Source organism: Tamandua tetradactyla, chromosome 2 (genome assembly GCF_023851605.1).
Source record: "Tamandua tetradactyla isolate mTamTet1 chromosome 2, mTamTet1.pri, whole genome shotgun sequence".
Taxonomy (NCBI): Eukaryota; Metazoa; Chordata; class Mammalia; order Pilosa; family Myrmecophagidae; genus Tamandua; species Tamandua tetradactyla.
Window position 1 is genome coordinate 206,563,307 of NC_135328.1, and position 23,226 is coordinate 206,586,532.

A 23,226-nucleotide genomic window follows, 5' to 3' on the forward strand; every position below is an offset into this window, starting at 1 on the left:
AAAATTCATGAGAGGCAGCAGCCTTGTTGAAAGAGAGATTTAAAGCGACTGCAGAGTTAGCTTGAGCACTGCCCTCATTAACGGCCCCAGAAGTTTAGTATGAGATCGGATATGAGTGATATATGGTTGAAATTTGCGTTGACATAAGAGAGCTTGTACTGTTAGGAAAAGAGCATGCAAAGATTGATCAGGAGTTTCTTTTAACAAGGTTGTTTCGATATTTTGTACAATGTAGACTGCATATTCTGAATCATTTACAATGTTCAGAGGCTTTGCAGAAAAATGTGACAAGGCCAAAATAACTGCACAGATTTCTGCCTTCTGAGTTGAGGTATGTTGAGAAGAGGTAAAGGATCGCCAAGAATTGTTTTCCTTCCAGGTAGAAACTGCTGTTTATCTGTTTTTCCAAATCCATCCACAAAAACAGTTCGAGCTCTGTTAAGTGGTTGGGAAGACAAAACACTGGGAATAAGGAGCGTAAAGCTGGCAAACTGCTGGAGCAGCTTGTCAAGGGGTAAGACAATAAGATTTCTGTTGTGCAGTCAGCTAAAGCTACCTGAAAATCTAAGGAAAATGATAATGAATGTTTAAATTGTTCTTGGGTTAATTCAAGTTGTATGTAAGCAGGATCGTATTGAGTCAGGTGACGACAGTATAGTCATCCTTTAGCGATGATGGTTGCCAATAAACAATAATATGGATTAATAGAGTGCTTAGGAAGGTGGGAGAGGAAAATCCATTCCAGGCAAGATTGATCAGTGTTAATTATCTGAAAATCCTTGTGGGAGAATGCAAGGTGAAAGCACAGAACAAGCATAGTGGGAAGGAAAGAATGTAACAAGAAGGATATTTCTGTTGGATGGAGTCTGCTACAAGCTGCAGTTCTTGGGCTTCTAGAGTCAAAGTTCAAGGAGAGTTGAGATCTGATGGAACTTTCAATGTATTAAAGAGGTGAATTAATTGGTATGTAGGAACTCCTCAGGAGGGTCTAATCAGTAATTTTTGAAAATCAGTTAAAGTCTTCAAGCAGGCCGTTGAAATTTGTAAATTTTGAGGTTTGACAGTTTGTTCTGTAAAATATATCCTAAGTATTAACAAGGGAAGTACGCTGAATTTTTTCAGGCATTTATTTAAACCGGCATTTGTTATTTTAATTTGTAAAGCCGCAAAGGCCTGGCTAAGGATATCCTCATTTGGAGCTGTTAACAAAATGTCATCCATATAATGATATATAAAAACAGTAGGAAATCGGAGTCTAATAGGTTGAATGACCTGATATATTAGTAATTGACATATAGTAGGGCTGTTTAGCATGCCTTGAGGAAGTACAGTCCAATGATATCAAACAGAAGGAGTGGAGTTATTAAGGGAAGAAAGAGAGCACAAAGCTTTCCTTATCTTTGGCTGCTGAAGGAATAGTGAAAAAACAGTCTTGCAAATCAATTATAATTAGGGCCATTCCCGCGGGATCACGGCAGGATTAGGTGTTCCTATTTGCAAAGGCCACGTAGGTTGGATGATGGCATTGGTTTGCCATAAATCATGTATTAATCTCCACTTTCCAGATTTCTTAGGAATAACAAATGTGGGAGTATTCCAGGGGCTGATAGACTTCTCAAGATGTCCCTGCTTAAATTGTTCTTCTACTAGTAAGTGAGCGAAGTTTAGTCTTTCCTCTTTTAAGGACCACTGATCAACCCATATTGGTGTATTGGTAAACCAGATCAGGGCAAGAGATTGTAGACCATCGGTGGCCCCTATGGAAAAGGAGGTAATAACAGCTCTGCTTGCCATTGTGATCAAAGATCTCACCCCCACAAATTTATAGAAATAGGTATGACATAAGGTTGAAATAAACCATTTTTGTTATGAGGGCCGAGGACTTGTATCATAATTTTACTTTTTGTAGTTTTGAGAAGCCTCCAGTTCCTTGTACAGGAAACTGACAGTTACTTAGTGGATACTCCTCAGGCCAACTGGAAGTGGGCATGACAGAAATGTTGGCTCCTGTGTCTGTCAACCTGGTGAAGGGCTGGCCTTCAATGGTGATTTGCAACATAGGTTTGTCTAGATTTAACAGTTTGGACTGAAAAATAGTATTAGGGTCAGTGCTGCCAAAACCTTTAGACTCTCTTGTTTGAGAACTTGCTTTAGTTTTCAAGTAAGGTAAGAGAATTAGCTGAGCTGTATTTTTACCCTCTGGAAGTCTTTGGAAAATGGGAGAACTAACCATTATTTTAATCTCTCCAGTGTAATCAGAATCAGTAACCCCAGGATGGACAATAATTCCAGCACATGTAACACTAGATCTTCTTATTAATAATCCCACCAGAGGTTCCTGAACTCCAGTGGGAACTAAAAATATCTTATGCTGCTCATTTGTAATTACTTCTTCGGAAGGGAAGAAGTCCAGTCCTGTGTTTCCCCTTGTGGCAGCCTGGGGATCGCTGACTCTATGGGGCTTAACCCTAGAAACCCTGATTGTAACTCTGGTATCTTTTCGGAGCACCAGGGTTCCTGCTCCTCCTCCCGTTTCCTGACAAGGGACATCCATGGATACCAAACTTAGATATGCATTGGTTAACCCAATGCTTCCCCTTGCCACATTTAAGGCATAATTTTGTTGGGGCTGCATTCTTAAAACCCCTTTTTGTATTCTTAGAGTCTTTTCGCATATGGCCCTTATCACCGTATTTATAACATGTTGCCTCCTTTTTTATAAAAGATCTGCCAGCAACTTAACATCAAGGGATTGAGAAAACCTTCTCAACCAAAAGGGGGAAGAGAGAAATGAGACAAAATAAAGCATCGGTGGCTGAGAGATTCCAAACAGAGTTGAGAGGTTAGCCTGGAGGTTAGTCTTACGCATTAAATAGATATCACCTTTTTAGTTAAGGTGTAATGGAGAGGCTGGAGGGAACTGCCTGAAATTGTAGAGCTGTGTTCCAGTAGCCATATTTCTTAAAGATGATTGTATAATGATATGGCTTTCGCAATGTGACTGTGTGATTGTGAAAACCTTGTGTCTGATGCTCCTTTTATCAGATGAGTAAAACATATGGATTAAAAATGAATAATAGGGGAAACAAATGTTAAAAATAAATTTAGTAGATCGAAATGCTAGTGATCCGTGAAAAGGAGGGGTAAGGGGTATGGTATGTATGGATTTTTTTGTTTTTTTTTTAATTTATTTTTCTGAATTGATCAAATGTTCTAAGAAATGATCATGATGATGAATATACAACTGTGATGATATTGTGAGTTACTGATTATATATGTAGAATGGAATGATCATATGGTAAGAATGTTTGCGTTTGTATGTCGGTATGTTTAATAAAATAAAATTTAATTTAAAAAGAAAAGATCTGCCAGCATACAGGCTTCATGAGTTTCCACATTTTGACATGCTTTAAGGTAATCTATATTTTGCTGTTAGGTTTTAACAGGGAGAATGGCTTTCCAGCAGTCTCCGTTAGCATTTTCGTAGGCTAATTGCAGCAGAAGAGTTTCAGCAGCCTGTGTGTTTTCTATTTGTTTATCAGTTGCATCTTTTAGTCTATCTATAAAGTCTATGTAATTTTCAGTAGTCCCTTGTCAGATTGTTGCAAATGATTTCTGTGGCTGTCTTCCCGCAGGAACTGCTTTCCAGGAACAGTGAGCTAAGTCAGAGCACCGCTGCGCAAGCCTGTCGTCTGCTCACGCTTGTGTTATTGGTTGTGTATTGGTTGTGCACACTGACCCGTTCCCATCAGGAGTTCACATCCTATGGGAATGGCACTGTTTACATTTTCCATGGACAGATGAATTGCTCTGTCCCAATATTCATTTAGCCATATACTGTATTGAGTGGGAGCAAGCAAAGTTTTTGCTAGGACTTTCCAGTCCCAGGGGATCATTGCATAAGAATTTCCAAGAGCCGCTATTATTCTCTTAGTGAAAGTGGAATGCATAGCATTCTCTCTGATACTCTTTTTTTAACTCTTTAAATACCCCATAAGGTAAGGATTTGTGCCAAGCAGGATGATTTTGTTGCCTTATAACTAAATAAAAGCTTGAACAAAATCTCCTTCCTGTAAAGCCTCTTTGAGACATGCTTTCATGGAGGGCACAGAGTTTTCTAGTGGGCTTTGAGAAGTCTCAGCCTTTTGATCTATTTGCTCTATGTCCCGGGAAAGAGCTGAAGGGGAGACAGACAGAGGTAGCAAGCGACGAGGGTGGAGGACATTCCTGCAACTCTTTGACTGGGGTCACATCGTCATGAGGAACCAAAGTTGTTATTTGAATTGGTTCTAGAGTGGTTTTTATAAGCCCCCACATCAGCGAGACAATGCCATTCAACTCCCTGCTTCCTAATGATATTTTAACCACTCCCCTACTTTTTTCCAGACCTCTAGGTCTAGAGTTCCCTCTGTAGGGAGCAATGGACAGTAATGGAAAATAACTTTAAACAAAGCTAATAAACACTGATCCTCCACTTTACAGTCTACTGCTTTGAGTAACTGATGAATGATCTTATGGAATTGTTCCTGCTCTATAGAAATGTCAAAGCCCATAACTCTAAAGGTAGGAAATAAATAGAAGCACATCGGCAGTATTTAGAGTACTGCGATTCTCTTTCCTTGAGAATGGTTCAAGCGAAATTCACCACCCTAGGTGTTGCTTCTGTGGCTCTTAGTCTCAAAGAGAGAAGATGGAGCCCCACGTTGGGCACCACTTGTTTCCACCAAACACTCTGTCCTGCAGAGAATTACGGGGGAGCCACATGAAAAGAAAGAAATGAGCTTCTTCAGAGGCAAAAAGCTGTTTATTAGAGCTACTCAGTTGATTATATACCTTTGCTACAGTTACTATTTTTAGAGTTACAGTCATACATACTAAAGAAATAATGTACTTTAAGTGAGTATGTGAAAAGCCTTCTTAAGTTGTTTATCCAGAACCAGCATGATGAACATTTTGTAAGGGAGAAAAAACATCTTGTAGGAACAGGACGCCTAGCTGGCGCAATCCCACAAGGCCAGGCTGTTTTCAGCCTTAACATGAGGTTTTCCATCATTCTCATGGGATCTCAGCCGCCGGGTGTTCTGCCATAGATTACCAAACCCTGCCTCCTGAATCACAGTCACTGCTTGTGGGCCCTGGGAATCTGAATGTTCACAAGCTCCCCATTGACATTTATGCTCATGGTAAGAACCACTGTCCCATTGAGGGTCTCAAGACCCCACTGTACCATATCTAGATTTAAGTCCATAGTGGCTAGACTCCTGTCTCTCAAGAAAGTTGAAAGATAGTGGTGCTGAGGCAGCACGACTTTGAACTTGTGATGGTTCCTCCCTGTGAGGAGTAACGGGCACCCTAGGCTGATCCTTAGATCTCTAGGCTGGAAAGGACCACAAGAGACCAGCTTCTCCTTGTCCCTTTGAGTGGGTTTCCAAAAGCACTGACCCGGGTGCTGGATTGGAATCTCAGCAGCCTTCAGGAGCAGCTGGGGGTGGGGGGTTGGGGGGCGAGGGGGTGCTACAATCCTATCGCCAGCAGCTAGGCAGCCTGGGACAGACAAGGTCTGATCTGGATGCAAAGGGAGGCCAGGAGGAAAGAGCAGAGGCCAAAAGCTCATGCTTGGGAAAGATGATCATGTCTGAAAGACAGTGTTCTGCTGCCTCATGGCCTAGTCGACGGCATAGACAGTCAAGCTAGACTGCCTCCTTCACCATTTGCTGCTGGATGACCTGGGCAAGTGACCTAAGCTCTCTTTGCCTCAGTTTCCCCTTCATTACAGTGAACATACTAATGGTACCTGTCTTCTCAAACACTTGTGAGAATTCAGTAAACCAATGCATGTGAAATATGTAGCACTGAGTCTGATCTAGGGTAAGCAGTAGATAAATGAAGTTTTAGTGTTAATTTGATGATTAATCATAGGATGTTTCTACCAGAAGGGGAAACTCTTCTTATCCAGCATAATCATCCTCCCCTATTTTGCTTTGAGGCAATAAAGATCCATTAACTTATTCAACGAAGTATTCCATTCATTCATTCATTCATACAAATATTATTAACCATATGCTTTGTTTTAGGCACGGATCTAGGTGCTAGTGATACGTAGTGAATTTGGAACTTGTATTCTAGAAGGGGAGACAGGCAATAAACAAGTAGGTTAATTTTTTTTAAATCTAGTTGTGAATGGTGATCAGAACAAAATAACTCAGGTCAAGGGAAAAGAAGGTAGTGAGGTGTGGTCAGGGAGGGCTTCTCTGAGGAGGTGACATTTGAGGAAGGAACTGAGTGATGAGCAGATTACAAGAAGAGTGTTCTAGGCATTGTCAAAACTCTCACATTTAAGAGAAACTCACCGCATTGTAAGGGATGACCCCACCCAGAGGAGAGAATCACTAACAGTTAGCCTTTCTCTCCCCTTGTCCCCTGGGAGCAGGACTCGAGGGTACTGGAAACACAGTAGGTCTCTACTGGGAGTGGGAAGCAAGAAGAGGTCTTTGGGTTTACTTGGGGAGGGTGGGTATCCAGGGAATCATAGCAGACAAGGCACAGGCAGTCAGTCCATGAACCAACACACACATTTTCCTGGGAACTGGGGAGATACCAGGGAACAAGGCAAGGATCCCTGCCCTCACGGGACTGACATTCTGGTGGGGAGAGCCAGATGATAAACCTATGTACAGAAATAGCAGTGATAGGAACCAGAGTGATGAAACAAGAGTTACAGGGGTTTGGGCTACTCTAATTGGGGGTTGATGGTTTCTTGGAGAAGATATTTAAGTTGCCTGACTGATGAGAAGCAGAGGTAGGGTAGGGAAGGCTGTTGGGGGGAATTTCCAGATAGCAAGAACAACAAGTGAGCAGACCCTGAGGCAGAAATGAACTTTTCTTGGAGAGGCAAGTTCATGAAGCAGTGACAGGTAGAATATGAGGTGGCAGAAAGGTGACAGATAACATACTGGCTTGCAAACCAGGGGGAGAAATGTGTGTTTTATTCTAATTGCGTTGGGAAGCCACTGGAGAGTTAAGTGGTGGAGAGAACACAATCAGATTTAGGACTTTAGAGAATCCCCTTGGCTGCTGTGTAACAAATGGAACGTGGAGGCAAGAGTGAAAGATGAGAAGCCAGTGAGCTACCTCAGGTTGAATGGTGGTGACCGTGGTGACAGTGGCAAGCAGTGGCATGATCAGACTCAGGACACATTTTGGAGGTGGATTTGTCAGCATCAGCTGGATGTTGGAGGTGGGAGAATGAGAAGAATCAATAACAGTTCCCAGGCTTTTGGCCTGAGCCCCAGGGCGGATAGGGATGTCTTTTACCATGACAGGATAGATGGGACTTCAAGAAGTGAGTTGACCACCTAGCAAGTTGGAGGAAAGCTAAGACCAAAGAATCCCAGTGTCCTGGGTAGCCCAGGCCTTGTGCCCCTCCCCCACTGCCCATCACCTGACTTACATACAACTTCAGGTTCAAGACCAGCCACCTGGCTGCCAAGGTCCTTGATATGACCCTTATCTGAGGCTAAAGTTTCAGAGCCCAATGCCTGAGACTAGCAGGAGAGAATTAATCAGCCATACTGTATTCCAGAAGCTGAATCACTGCAACCTTGATCAGTAGAGTAGATATTAGCAGTTAATGTTAATTGCCACCAATTAACCACTGTGCAAGACTTTGTTGTTTTGCACACCTGATTATCACCTGGGTGCAGGTGACTCTTTTGTTCATAAAGTTATAATTGGTCCAGTCACACGCAACACAGTGCACAGTTGTCTGCTCCCCAGCACGTAGTCAGTTCATCGTCCAGGGAGGCAGCAAGGGCAGCTCAGCAAACCCTGACAGCCCACGTCTCACAGCCCACACTGAAGACACTAGTTAAAGGAAGGAAACTGATTTATTTTACAGGAGCCAGGGCCTCCAAACTTCAGGCCTTTGGAGGCCGTGCTTTGTTGAATGTTTAAACCCTACAACTTTAGGATAATATCATGCCCTACATTGTAGAGGAGTCCAACGCTGTAACATATGTTGCTGTCATGGACCAAGAATCTTGCTGTGTTTTAGTTCATTGAATTCTCCCCAATTTTGTGAGGTGAGTCGTATTGTCCCCATTTCCCACCCAACAACACCAAGGCTGAGAGGATGAGCAATTTGTCCAAGGTTAGACCCAAAATAGAATTTCTATCCAGGCCTGTCAAGTTACTAACTGAACATTCATTCAGTGAGTTTTTACTGAGCCCCATCTTTGGTGAGCTCACTGGCACTGCTCCTAAGTACTGGGGATAGAGGAGTGAAAAAGACTGCCCATATGAAATTTATATTTCAGGGGGAAAGATAGACACACACACACACTAAATAAATGAATATGGTATCACAGAGTGGTGCATTCTGTGAGGAAAAAATCGGAGGGCTGAGAATGAGAATAAGGGAAAAGGGGAAGTCAGTTTTACATATGGTGGTCTGGAAAGACCTCTCTGGGCAGGAGACATTGGAGCAGAGACCTGAATGAGGAGGAAGAGGCAGCCACATGAAGATCTGGGGAAAAAGTATTCCAGGTAGTAGAAACGGGAAATACAAAGGCACTGATGCAGGAACATTCTAGAAGGTGAAGCCAGGGCCTTGTAAGTCACGATAGGATTTAGATTTGGTTCTAATCATGACAGGGTTCAAGACCTGTTGATCCCACAGAAAGAAGTGTGAAAAGTACTGGGAACCGTGACTGGAGCCCCATTTCCTGACCTGAAAGTCAGTTCTGTGGTTGGGGAGAAACCAAGGGGGATAAGTTAGAGTCTGAAGAAAGATCAGGGAGGAAAATCAAGAATGCAGTTCTTTTCCTTCTACTTCCAGAATGAGGAAGGAATGCCCAGGGCATCTGTGGCCAAATGGGGCTTCATATCAGTGGTTCTCAACCTGGCTGTGTTGTTAAGACAAATTCCCAGGTCCTATCCCCGACCTACTGAATTGGAATCTCTGAGGTACGGGGCTTGTTGAGTCTGAGACAGCTCTTAAACCTCTTATTTTCCCACCAGAGAATTCAGAGGAAGCAGGGAGCAGAGCTTCAGCGTTAGCTGATGACTGGAGAATATGGCAGCAGTTTGGCTGGTTGAGCATGCTAGTAGGCCCACTCCAAGGAAACGAAGCCTATCCCACGAAGCATCCACGTGGTAGAATGGGCAGGCAGATGGGTCCCAGAGAGAAGAGAGTGATGCTAGATGGATACCTGAGAGAAATGTGCTGGTCGGCTGAGTCACGCTCCTCCCCAGAGGAGCACTCGGGAGAGGAGTGGAGGGAGGACTGGCAAAGAGAGAAACCAGGGGATAGAAAGTTTCCGTGTACCAGGACCAGGAACCCTCACTTTTGACAAGCTTCTCAGGTAATGCTAATGGCCAGACAGGTTTGAGAATTTGCGTTGTAGAGAACTCATGTCATGACAGGGCCCACAGGGAGAGTTGGTACAGAGTAGCTGAATGCCAAGTCCTTATAGCTTACCCTCTTGGTCAAAAAGATCCAATTTGGAGGCCTGCCGCAGTACTTGAATCATAAAGAATTTGACCTAAAGATCAGAACAGACCATTCATTTATTCACTAAATAAATATTTTTTGAGCTTTTACTGTGTAGGGGTTGGAGTTGCATAAAAAGACAAATAAACTCATGGTCCAGAAGAGCTTGCTTGCTTTTACTAAGCAAGGGACAGCAGGCACCCAAAGCTAGGAGTGCTCCATAGAGGGTTCAGGGAGGAAGTAATGGCTGAGACACATCTTGGGGGGGTATAAAAGTTCAGGCTTATCTGTAGATATAATAATGCACCCTCTGCCAAGGATGCCCACATCTAATCCCTGGGCCTATGGTTAAGTTACCGTACCTGGCAAAGGAACTTTGCAGATGTGCTTAAGTAAGGGTCTTGAGATAGGGAGATTACCCCAGATTATCCAAGTGAGCCCATTGTCATCATGAGGGTTCTTTTAAGAAGGAGGCAAGAGGGTCAGAGTCAGAGTAGGAGATGTAATGAAGGAAGCAGAGATTGGAATGATTCAAGGAAGGGGCCACAAGCCAAGATATGCAAGCTAGAAGCTGGAAAAGACAAGGAAGCAGATTCTACCCTCGAGCTTCCAGAAGGTACACAGCATTGCTGACACTTTCTTTTTTAGGGTTTCTGGTCTCCAAAACTATAAGACAATAAATCTGTGTTGCTTTAAGCCACTCAGTTGCATTTGTTACAGCAGCAATAGGAAACTAGTACAGCTTACTTTTCATGAAGCGCTTCCATGCTTTATGCTTGTCTCAGGTAACTTTGGATAAGAACGGTAAAGTGACCTTCTAAAGCCGCCTAAATAGAAAGCAGCAGAAGGGGGATTAAAACCTAAACTGTCCAATTTGAGAGCCAGTGGAAGTCAGAAACCTTCTTCACGGCAGGTGGAGAGGACATCCTGGGGGGCTCAGCACAGTCAAAGGCACACAGGTGCAGTGCAGCCGGGCACTCTCAGGGCTGGGGGAGGGTGTTATGGACAGGTGGGGAAACCAAGAGGTGATGCCCATACGGCAAACTAAAAAGTATGGACTGGATTCTGAGGGCAGAGATGTGATGAGCAGAGGACCAAAGTGTAGGGACAGTCCCCTAAAGGGATGCTGAGGGCCTGAGCCAGATAGTGGCTGTGGGGGTGGGGAGATGCCTGTTGTTAGGTAGAATCTAACAAGTTTGATGGCAGTAGATATGAGGGAGAAGAAGGGAGGACTGCGGGGCCTTCCTGGACATCTGGCTCAGAACCCTGGCAGTACCGGGTTCTCAGATGGGCACCAGGAGGAGGCACAGACTGGTCCCTTACACTGTGCAGGGACCCATTGTCTGTTTCCGTCTGGATTTATGGTGCAGATGGGATGTGGTTTCCCAGCTTAGGCTGTCATGGAATCAGAGTCTTGGTGGAATAGGGGCACTCTGCATGGATTCGGGATCCTGTTCCTTTTTGTGTTGTCTGAAGAAAGAAATCTTTCAACAGGACTCATGTAACCCCTTTCAGATCCCCCCACTCCTTACTAACCAGACATTGATGTATTCCTACTAACTTCCAGACTATAAAACTAGAGCTTAGACAGACCATCTCTCTGTTAAATTTTGATAGATTAATTTCCCAATTATGAGATTAGCTTAGGTTCGTTTTGGATAATCTTGAAAGGCAAAAAGAGTTGACATATTTCCTTTATCTTTTTTTCCTGTCCTTTGTTTCCTGCCCCACCCCCACCTCATTAGTTAGGATCTCATGCCATATTATCAAGTAAATTTTCTATCAATTTTTTAAATTTATTTTATTGCATAAGCATGTTTTCCATTATTAAACACTTTTCTTGGGAATCATTTTTCATGATTCCATAATTTTTTACTGGATGGATGTACCATGGTTTAGTTAATAAATTCCCTTTTATTAGACCTAGATTGTTTATAAATACATCATTAGTGCCTTTATTTACTAAATATTTTCTACTTTTAGGATTGTTTTCTTTTTAAAAAAAATCTTTTTGTTGTGAAATATATGCACAAAAAAAAGCAATAATTTTCAAAGTACATTTATTTTAGCAAGTAATTACAGAACACATTTCAAAGTTTAGTATGGGTTACCATTCCACATTTTTAGATTTTTCCTTCTTGCTGCTCCAAAACACTGGCAGCGAAAAGAAATATCATTATGGTGACTCAGCAGTCATTAAGCGTTTATGACTACCAATCTATAGGGGTTTTTGGGCTATGCCCATTTTAACTTTTTCATGTTGAAAAGGACAATTAGTGTCTAGCTGAAGTTTAATATAAGAGTAGCCTTCAGTATAGCCTCTCAACTCCATTTGAGCTCTCTTAGCCACTTATACCTTACTTTGTTACATTTTCCCCCCTTTTAGTCCAGAAGACATCATCAATTCCTCAGTGCCAGGGCCAGGCTCAACCCTGGGAGTCATGTCCCCCATTGTGAAGGAGACTTTGTCCCACATAGTTAGGAGGGTAAAAATTCCCTTGCAGAGTTGGGCTTAGAGAGGTCATGTCTGAGCAACCAGAGGTTTCCTGGAACAACTCTTAGGCATAATTATAGCAGTCGTAGCTTCTCTACTATAGAAATGTTTTATAAGGGCAAGCCTCAAAATCAAGGGCTTGGCCTATTTTTGGGGGAGTCCCTAATGTTTGAGAGGGTACCTGGGGTTTCCCAGATGGGAAAAGTTAATATTTCCATATCTTTTCTCTAGTCCCTCAAGGGACTCTACCAATACTTTTTAATTATCAGTCCACCGTAGTCTGGGATGTCTCCAGGTATTCATTAAACTATACAGAACTACAAAACTTCTTTCCTTTTCTGGGCTCCATGTTTTTGGATTGTTTTTAATGAGCTCTCCAGACAGATTGATTAGATCATGTGCTTCAGAAAATTTAGATTCTAGGCACAATAAAGCTCTCTGACTGTGGTCTCATATAGTAGGTGAAGCTCTAGAGTATTTGCACTCTCATCTTTTGCCCTATATTCTGATTTACATTAGACCCTACCAGATTGGCTTCGTTTTTATCTCTAATTGAATCCTAATCTCTTTTTCAGTTACTTTAACCATTATTGTATATAGCAATGCTGACTTTCAGAACTGCGGAACACCAGCTCTGAATTTTAGGTGTCACAGAGGTACTCAAAGTTCCAGAGAAATACCAGCTTATACATACAGAGTTCTGCCAGCTCTGAATTTTAGGTGTCACAGAGGTACTGAAAGTTTCAGAGAAATACCAGCTTATACATACAGAGTTCTGTGTCTCAGAATCTAGAAATACATTTGCAACTTCTGACTAAGTATGGCTGCTATAAGATTGTACAATCTGGGCTCCAGTTTTCTTATAAGTGTTTTTTGAAAGAGACCATAGCATATTTATTCTTTTGTTTCTGGCTTATTTTGCATAACACTTTGTCCCCAAGTTTCATTCAGTTTGTTGCATGCCTCATGACATCATTCCTTTTTTGTAGGCACACAGTATATATAGTTTGCCTTTTGGCTTCTCGATCACTGGACCCTTCGGCCCCCTCCATCCATCAGGCATCATGGATAATGTCCAAAATAAACAAACCGTGTCTTACAGTGTCCTCACTTGGTTGTACAATCAGCAGCACTCTCAGTTTTAGACGATCTTCATTGGTCCAAAGAGACAAAGAGCCAATAAACACAGCTTCACCAAATGTCAAATCAAAACCTCCCCTAATCTTTTGTCCCTCACACCCACCCCCACAAATTATTTACCCCTAGTATTGCTGTGGTACTGTTGCTGTCTTCCTGCTAAATATAAGTCGTAACATGCAATTGTATTTTCCCTCTATACCCCTCTATTATGACTCTTTGTACAAGATCAAACCTTTGAAATAGTTCATACAAGAACTTATTTATAATTATGGAGTTAATTGGTAGACTATATGGCACTATACATCCCCTTTCAATCATATTTACCTGCAATATGGCAGTGTTACTTATAACCCCACTAATTAGTTATCATAACTTCTATCTGTTCCCTTACATTTAAGTTCAGCCTCATTAGGTAACCTTTTCCCCGTCTCTACCTTCTGTGTTCCCCTAAGTCCTCTATATCTGCATTGTAAACCTCTGAGATTGCCTTTACCGGAGTCATAAAAATGAAATCAAACAGTGTCTGTCCTTTTGTGTCTGACTTATTTTACCTAGCATTATGTCCTCAAGGCTCATCCATGCTTTGGAACCTCATTTTCTCTTACTGCTATATAATATTCCATCATATGTATATACTACATTTTGTTTATCCACTTATCTGTTAGTGGATACTTGGATTGTTTCCATCTTTTGTCAATTGTGAAAAGTGCCGCTATGAACACTTTCTTAAGATTAGAATTTCAGTAATGGAATTCCCCAGACAAAGGATATGCACTTTTTTTTTTTTAAGTTTTTGACGCATTGTCAAATCGCCCTCCAGGGAGTTCCCACCATACGCTCCCACCGGGGGTGGTTGTGAGTGCCCATCTTTATTTCCTCCTACCGGATTTAGGATTTAAAAACACAGTCTTTGCTAATCTGGTGAAAAATATCACCTTGCTTTTGACTAACATTATTTTTAATGATCATGTATTACTCCACCCAAGCAGCTGTGCAGTTGTTTAATTGTCCATTTTTTGTAGGGTGTGTATTTGGGAGGTTTCTGGCGTTTGGGTTTTATAAATTATACTGCTGTGAACATCTCTGTACTGAAAACCTAAGCAGCTTCTTTGCCCTTGTTGTTTCTCTTTTGAGGGCGTTATGATGCCCGGGCCAGAGTCCTCATTTGCCACGTCACCTCACTGCTCCAGGTGCCCCTGAGAGAGCTGGATATCCTTGAAGAGACGTTCCTCGAGAGCCTTAAGGAGACTAACGAGGAGGAATCTGAGTAAGAGAGCCCTGTGACTTCAGTTACACAGAGAGCAGAGCCCCCTGCTCCCCCATTATGGGGTGGTATAGTGAGATGGGAGGGGCAGCGGATAACAAGTGAGAAGTCCCCACTGTAGCCAAGACACTTCTCCTCTGAGGCCCCAGTGTCCTTGTTTACAAGAAGAGGGCATTGAATTAACAGTTGCTCCTTAGCAAAGACATTCTGGTATGGGTGGCCTTTAACTCTACCCCATTCCATTTCAAGCTCTTGTGATACCTTGTCCATGGGCCAGGGTGCGCTCATGGAGCCAGAGATCTAAATTCAAATCCCACTTGCACACACATCTGCTATTCCACCTGGGGCAGGTGGCTCCCTGCCCTAAGCTGCTTTGAATGTAAATAAGGATACTGCCCTCCCAGGGTCATTGTAAAGAATGAATGTGATCATATTATAAAGGGTTTGGCACATAGCAAGAACTCAGTAGATCTGAGTTCTCCCCTCCCCTCCTCAGCCGTGCACCTCCCAGTTGTAAGGCAATTTTGCTGTCTTTGTATGGCCAGGAGTACACAGAGGGAAATTATACTGGTAACTGGGCTAGAGCTCAGCTCTTTGCAGAATACCTCATACAGAATCAACTCCCAGAGCAATAAATCAATCCCAGTCAAGCCTGATTGCACCTCCTTGCACCAGGCACGTCTCCCCAGCCCCGGATTTTGTTTGGCTGCAATGGCTTTCTCTGAACAGCCAGATTGCGCCGGTTCAGCCCAGCTGGGGATTTTGCTCTGAAGCCAGGTTCAGAGCCAGGACTGCTCTCCAACCAGATTTGAAGGGCAAAGGGAGGGGCTGTTTCCTTGAAAAGGGAGGAAACTTGGTCTGTTGAAATGACCTGAAAATTCTTGCTTTGGCTTTCAGAACTGTGTCAGTTAAAAAAAAAAAAATCCCTGGATCCAGACTGGTCACCATAAACGCATAGGCTGCGTAAGTCCTTTGGGCATATTGGAAATTTGTGATGTCCTATGTGCCTTAAAATGAAAGAATCTTTTAGCGTTTATTTGGAAATCTTGTTGTCAGAAAATACATATTACTAGCAGGATTTGATCTGATAATACCGGAAATGCCAGATCAGGGAAGATGCAAAACAGACATTCTAACTTTCTCAGGGCAGACACAACCCAGTTCTACCACGTACCAGCTGTGTGATCTTATTTAACTTCAATGGGCCTCAGTTCACTCACCTGCAAAACAGGGATAATCATAGCACCCCCCTCAAAGGTTCTCGTGGGGCTCCAAAGAGTTCATACGTGTAAAGCACTTTGAGTAGGCCTGGTATTAGCAAATAATAAATATCATTATTTGCTAATTTAATAATACTGTTACAATTGTTATTATTACTACATATGGACCTTTTCCCCAGGGGGGAAAAACGCTCCACATAGGTAATTTTTATTCAACTGAAGAGACTTTGTGTTATTATCATAAATATCCTATATAGTTAGAACCACCTAATCCCACATCAAACAGAGAAACAAGCCTCTTTGCTTTGGTAGGAAGGTGAATTTATTGAAGATGCATCAAAAAGGAACTGGAGGAAAGAAAAAATCTTCCCAAGTCCAGTTCAAAGTGAGAAAGGTGATTTGAGCTTTTATAGTCCAAACAGGAACGGCCAAGGTCCAGAGGAAAGCAGGAAAAATTTTTAAAGCCAAGTAAAAGTCACAGAATTGATTAAAATTGAGTAATGGTCACTTGCTTCATTTTGTTTGGTCAGCATGTCCTGTTATCTGGTAAGCTCTTCTTTCTTTCTGGACCATTCAGGCCTTTGATCTCATCCTTTAGGTAAGAGGAAAGATGCTGATATTATTTCCTATTGTGTTTTAATATTGCCTTGATCATTATCTTTGTCCCTGAAAGCAGAGCTGGAAGCATTAATGTAACCAAGAACAAAGAGGAAACATTTGAGATTAATTGCAGCAAATTATGCCAGCAAGGACATTTCTTGAAATGAATGAAAGCTGCTTCAATGAAATGACTATAATAAGCATTTCTAGCTATTAAGACTATACTAAGCATTCTCCAACCAAAGATTATAATGAGCATTTTCCCAACTATTCAGCTATCATTTGCAGACCTCGCAGATCCTCTCCGTGGTCTCCGGAAGGGTCAGAGACCCAGGGTGGAAAGCTGAGACCTGGTTCTCATTCTGATCCACTGCTACCCCTTTGGGTGGCCTTGGGCACATCACTTTCTCCCTCTGGCACCAGTCTTTTCACCTATGCAATTAGAGGATCGAATTCTATTAGGTTTCTTTTAACTCTAAGGTTTTGTGTTGCTGTGAGATGAGCTTATCACTTTCGGCACTGTGAGGCAGTTCTTTCCAGCTGGGGTTCAGGGTATGCTATCCAACTTTCTATTCTTGGGTACCCATCTGAGCCCTCAGGCCTGCCGACTTTCCCCATTTGTTTAAACATCATTTCTCTGTGCCTCAGTTTCTTCATCTCTGACGTGGAGATAATAGTAGTATCTGGGCGGGCCACGGTGGCTCAGCAGGTAAGAGTGCTTGCCTGCCATGCCCAAGGACCCGGGTTCGATTCCCGATGCCTGCCCATGTTAAAAAAAAAAAAAAAATAGTAGTATCCACATCAGGGGGCTACTGAGAGGATTCAATTAATTAATACATCTCAGATGCTTGGAGCAATACCTGGTAGGCTCTGAGCAAGCCTTAGCTTATATACTGCTGGAGATTGGTACAACACTTGATAACATCAATTCATAACAATATCAGCAACCAACTTTTGTTTCTGCTTGCTGGATGCTGACACAAGAGATCATCTCATTCGATCCACAAAACAGTCCCCTGAGGGGTTTGCAGAGGGCAACCCAACTTGCCCAGAAGCCCAGCGACCCAGCTTGGTTGGTGGCAGGGCTAGGGTGTGAAGCAGGCCTGTCCGATTCCACCACCCTGATATCCTGTCCCAACCTCACTGCATCCTTCGGGGCATGGCTGACAATCCAGATTCCCTCCTTAATTCCAAGGAAAGCAGAAAAGATCATTCTCTGTTGGGGTTTTCTGAGCTTTTACCAGGAAAGTACCTCTAGACCTCCTAGTGATAAAGCTCTTCCTCTCTGTCAAGGTAAGAAGGTGTTAAAGAGGGTGGTGGTGAGAAGATAAGGTGTCAGTGAGTGAAATTTAGTAATTTGTGGCTCCCTGAGATGGTAGTGTGGCCGTCTTGCTCTTCCTCAGGGCTGATTGGTTTCGAGCTGGTATTTGGCCCCAATCTGTGATCTGGCTTTGGCCCCCGTTTTGGGAAGTGGAAGGCCGGCTCAAGGTCATTTCTGGCATCCCGGAACATGAGTGTGGACACATACGTTGCCACCACTGTATCTAATTACCCAGTGGTAACCAGGCAAGGCTGCCGTGCAAATTGGTGCTGTTCTCTGAATTTTCACCCCTAAATACAGCAAGAATTCTGGATATAACTCAGAGCAGGCATCTCCTCCTGTGCTTTAGATGTTAAAATTCAGTCAGACAGTTGAAGCAACTGCAAGAGTAAAACGCTGCAATAATTAATTATGTCTGGAAAGCTATTCATTTCAGGTACAAAATAATTATTAAGAATGCTCAAATACTTACATAAGAAGAGAAATAGATCAACAGTTAATTTTAATGTTAGGAGACAGTGCCTTAGCTAAATTACTTAGGAAAAATATTATATTCTTTCTGAGTCAGCCAGTGTTTATGAATATTTAAATAATAAAACAAAGCAGAATACTAGGTATTAGAGTGTATTATCTGTGTAATCTATGTAATCTTTGTAAAATTGATTTACATACTAGCATACATACATTCAAATATAAAACAGCTTTCAAGAACTCTGTTTACTTTTTAGTTATTTCATTCCCTTTAGGCCTGAGTCTTCCTCCTGCAGTAAACTCAGCTAAAAGTGATGACTCTTTAGTTTCCTAGATGTCACTGCAAGAACAATCTGGCACACAATGCCAAGACATGTTGATGGCACTAACTCAAGAAATTTGACTGTGTTCTTAAATATGTAATAATAATTAAATTAAAATGTTATAATATTGCAGATTTGTTCTAATATCCCACAAGTTTCATTCTTGATAGTGATTGGCTGGTACATTCTTTGTGCCCCTTTGATTTTCACAGATGTAGACAGCACATGCAGGATTACACCACCACAGCAAGATGTTCACCTCTGACCCTTATTGAAAAAATTAGGCTCTACTCAAGAAACATATGGGAAAAAAATGTTTAAGAAACATTCTGAAAAGAAAAATAAAACAGAAACAAACCTTTTCTGAGCAGCTTCTGAGTTCCAAGTCCAGGGCAAGGTGCTGAAGGTTGAAAGCTGGAAGAGGTTTGGTTCATACCCTGTAGGTTTGATCAGGGTTTTCAAACATTAGATGCAAAGTAGCATCCCTGGATGGATATATTATAAACACAGTTTCCATACCCTCGTGCCCACAGATTCTGGCCCTGGAAGCTGTGTTTTCAGCAGGTTCCCTCTGGTTATTCTGTTCCAAGACCCACCCTTTGAAAATTGCCAAACTAGAGTTCCAGAATAATATCGTACGGATGGTTAGAGGGGCCCAGAGTCAGGGCATTCAGCCAAGCTTGGGGCTGAGGGAAAGCTTCTTAGAGGAGGTGTCATGTCCACTGACTCTTGGAGGATGCCTAGTAGTTAACCAGATGAAGGAAAGAAGGTCCTTGAGGACCCACCAGGAACAGTGCTATAGTAGCATAAAACAGTATGCCTGCAAGCAGTTTGGCATGTCTGAAGTATAAAATATAAGTTAGGAAGTGATGGAAGATGAGTCTGGGGAGCAAGTCAGGGGCCAGATCACAGAAAGCCTGAGTGTCGTGCTGAAGAAGTGGCACTTTATCCTGAAGGCAACATAGGGACAGAGAGAAGCACACCATCATGGTTATACTTTCCCTCCTTGACTTTGTCCTCCAGGGTAGTGCTGTATTCAGTAAGTCCTGCCATCATCCTTCCAAGAGGTCATTACCCCTCTACATTTCTTAAGTAAGTAAATTAAGGCTCAGAAAAATTGGGTGATTTGCTCCGGGTCACCCAGCAAGGTGATGGCAGAACTGGGCTGAAATGTATCTTCCCCAAATTTCAGACTATTTCCAGGTCAGTGTTTGTTGAGTTGAGATGCAGCTGATTCACAGAGCCACACTGCACATTCTTATTTTATGTCCTCAGCAGCTTGAATTTTCTCACAGGTCTTGAACTCTGCTGAAATCATCTAGTTTCCAGTGTTTCTATTTGAATCGAATGGTGCTAGCAATTAACAACAAAAGTGTATCCCCAGCATGCATTTAGGAAAAATTATGGTGATAATGAAAACAGTGATAACAGCATTGCAGTATGCCAGTCGCTGTATGTTGAATCATCTCATTTAATCCCAAAGTACCCTCCTGAGAACTAAATACTATTATTATCCCCATCTGTTGGATGAAGAACCTCAAGAGATGACAAGTAATTGTTCAGTCACAAAGTTGGTAATTGGCTTTATCCATCAGAGCAGGCTAGGTTTTGCTGCAGTGACACATGACCCCCAGATCTCAGTGGTTTACAGCAACACAGATATATTTCTAGCATACTGTATGTCCATCACAGGTGGGCTGTGGCTTTTGTCCACACTGTCTTCTCTCTGGATCACAGATGGGCAGCTTGACCTCTATCTGGGACGTAGCAAAAGGTGTCCCAGAGGGTTTTTATCATTGATTTCTGCTTCTCTGTAAAGGACTGAGACGTGCTGTACTTTACCCCAGCAGGCGCTTACAGAAAAAATGTGTTGAGGGGAGCTGGCAGAGAATGGAAAAAGCATGGCAGATCTCTGAATCCTCAACTCAAATTCCATTTCTTTTAAATGACTGGAGAATGAGCTACTTCTCAATGTAATGTGCTTTTCATAATGAAGGAAATGGGTGGAAAACAGCTAGTGGATGAGTACATGTTTTGCTCACCGATATGCAGCACCCAAAAGTGCCTGCACATAATACATTCTCAATAAAAGTTTGTTGATTGAATGGGTGAAGGAATGAATGAGTGCAGACTTTTTTCAAAGCCGCAGCTAAATGAGACAGGTGTTACTAACCCCCTTTTACAAATGAGGAAACTGAATCTCAGGGAAATGAAGGATCATGATAACAGTAGCCGCCGTTTTATTGAAGACTTGCTGGGTCAGCCATACGTTCAGTGCCCTGCAGATATTCTCGTATCTCATATCTATTGATCCCAGAGCCCCTCAGGAGGCAGCTACCGTTGTCCCCTGACTCATGTGTAACAAGTAGGCTGCTGCTTGGGATAAGATAAACATGACAAGTGCACAACACGGTGGCTGGCACACGAAGACCAATAAATATTAACCATTCTTCTTTTATCATCATCATCATCATTTGCTATCACTCTGCATTGAGTTGTTGTCCAAACTCCAACCTCAGATCAGAGTTCACTCTGGTTATGACTGCAGTGTCCCCACCTTCAGTTTCTCCTCTGATGCCTTATTCCCTCAAAGCACCTGGGGGCTGGCCGAAGTTCCGACAGGAAAATCACACACTTAGCACAGACATGCTCTGGATTCACTCTGGATGCTTTCCTCCACCTTGATTTATAGCTTTTAAATCAAGTCTGAACGGTTGGAGATGTCACTCCAAAGTCAAGTTCTCCAATGCAAACATTTCTCTAACCATCTTCAAAATGATTGTTCTGAAGGAAATTGGTTTCCGTATGTCCTAGAGCGAAGTGGAATCAGGCTGGAGGGGTAGGGAAAGGGAGGCAAGAAGGGGGGCACTGGAGTCTGTGATTCTATTTTGCACTCGTTCTGGGTCCATCTGTTTAGAGATATTTTTTCGTGCTTCTTTTGCTGTTATTATTGTCTTTTTTTGTCTTTTCATTATTCAAATTGCAACCCTGTTAGGATGGATCCTTTGGGTAAGTAGCACATCCTACACACCGGGACTCCCCAGCTGGGTTTCAGAATGTTGTCAGCTTTTTAAAATCACCGACAGGCCCAGGGTGACTTTGGTACACCTCCCTTTGCGTGACAGAGGACTCAGCCCTGACTGCAATTTGGGGGTTGGTGAGGCGGGAGAGAGCTCAAGGGGTCCCAGACACAGCTGGCCCTAAAGATCAACCTCCTCCCCGCCAGAATGGCTGAGGCATCCCGGAAGAAGAAAGAAAACCGGAGGAAATGGAAGCGCTACCTCCTGATTGGCCTGGCAACTGTCGGCGGTGGGACAGTGATTGGTGAGTCCAGCTCCAGTTGTGGCCACGAACCAGGGCTATGCAGGGCGAGAGACACGAACTTAAGTGAGAGGGAGGAGTTCAGGGAAGTCAGCTGGGAGGGGACCCTGAGGTGGGGGGAGAACTGCCCACCCCAGAGTGACATCTGATCCACTTTTTACAACCTCCAATGACCAGAGAATGCCTTCCTCCTGTTTTACAGCCTTCCCTGACTGAGTGCCATGTCTTCTCCTGCCTCCATTTAAGTCCATCCCAGATTCCAGAATCAGATTCCTCTTTTCCCAGCTCACTTAGCGTTAACCCCCACTTTCTGTCCCTCACCCAGGATGAGCCCTCTGGCCTCTCTTTCTCTCCTTTTCAGGTAAATGACTCACCTACATCCTCTTCATTCCTCCTCCACAGTGTCTCCGTAAGGCATTTTGATTGCCAGGAACAAAAACCCACCTGGCTGACTCAGGCATCCAAGGGATTGTGTAGCTGGCACCTAGAGGCTCCACAGGGCCCAAGGGGAGGAACACGGCTGGCCCCAGGCAGGAGGGTTCCGGGCACCTGGGCATATATCTTTGTCTCCCATCTCTGCCTCTCTGTGCTTCCACTTTCTTGGTAAACGGTGGTAGAAGCTATCCACAGCTCCCAAGACCGTGGATCCCAAGTCCAGCCACGAGGATGGACTATGCCCTCTCTGGGGCCCCATTCCAGATTCCCAAGCAACGACTTGGCCCTGTTGGCTGGGGTCAGGGGGATAGGTCATACAAATATGGCCTGATCATGGGAGTAATTTAAGGGTCTACTCAGCCATTCATATCTCAGTGTACTCCTCATTTCTTCCCTCTATCCAAACAGCTCTCCTGGCCTCTCCTGTCCATCTTTCCCAATCCGCCCTTTCTCGGTCTTTCTGAAGCACAGCTCAGGTCATGCTATGCTCCTGCTGGGAAGCCTTTAATGACACCCTGTTGCCATTGCATTGTGAGGTCATTAATGCTGTTCACCAAGTATGTCCTGTCCTTCCTTCCGGGCACAGAGTGACCTTGTCCTCCCCCCTCCCCCCTCCCCCCATCCCAGTCCCATGGCTCTGTGTGGCCGTGTAACTAGTACAGGCCAATGAGCTTTGAATAAAAGTAACATTATACTGCTTCCAGGTCAAAGCATTTAATTTTGTGTTGAAGGCCCCCCAGAGCACTCTTCTCCCATACATAGCAACCAGCTGCACCATCATCCTAGGTTCTGAGCCATGGTGATGAGAAAAGCCTTGGAGCCAGCTCACACTGAACTAGCAACATGAACAAGCAATCAACCTTTGTTATGTTAAACCACTGAGATTTGGGGATTGTTTGTTGTTATAGCATGGTCGGTCCTCTCCTGACTGATGCAGGCATATAAGACCTTTCTGTGCTGACTTCATTTTACTTGCTTGACCTTACCTCCCTCTCTTTTAGCTCTCTCTTCCTCGAGGTAATCACAGATGAGTTGATACACATGAATGTACTTGGAAAACTATAAAACAGCATACAAATATTCTTGGTTTCTGTCATTAGCAACAAATATTTATTGAGTATATACTGTGTGCCAGACCTAATTCTTC

At 43.2% G+C, this 23,226-nt stretch overlaps 1 protein-coding gene and 1 long non-coding RNA gene across 13 annotated transcripts in view; one reads left to right on the forward strand and one right to left on the reverse strand.

Moving 5' to 3' along the window:
• TMCO4 (transmembrane and coiled-coil domains 4) overlaps nucleotides 1-23,226 on the forward strand; it is a 134,501-nt gene that overhangs the window by 40,504 nt on the left and 70,771 nt on the right. For all 10 annotated transcript variants that reach the window (XR_013171219.1, XM_077151044.1, XM_077151042.1 and 7 more), the window contains 2 exons: nucleotides 14,259-14,391; nucleotides 21,550-21,647. Coding sequence is in view for 9 of the 10 variants with exons in the window: in XM_077151044.1 (XP_077007159.1) it covers nucleotides 14,259-14,391; nucleotides 21,550-21,647 (231 nt within the window). In the remaining variant the exon portion in view is untranslated. The remainder of the gene's footprint in view (nucleotides 1-14,258; nucleotides 14,392-21,549; nucleotides 21,648-23,226) is intronic.
• LOC143674815 (uncharacterized) lies at nucleotides 15,891-22,594 on the reverse strand. 3 transcript variants are annotated; one of them, XR_013171221.1, is made up of 4 exons: nucleotides 22,089-22,594; nucleotides 21,605-21,682; nucleotides 18,682-18,760; nucleotides 15,891-16,200 (listed from the first exon to the last, which is right to left on the reverse strand). It is a non-coding gene; the product is annotated as an uncharacterized LOC143674815 (long non-coding RNA). The 3 variants fall into 3 exon arrangements; XR_013171220.1 differs by having other exon boundaries at nucleotides 22,019-22,594; XR_013171222.1 differs by having other exon boundaries at nucleotides 15,891-16,968; nucleotides 22,019-22,594.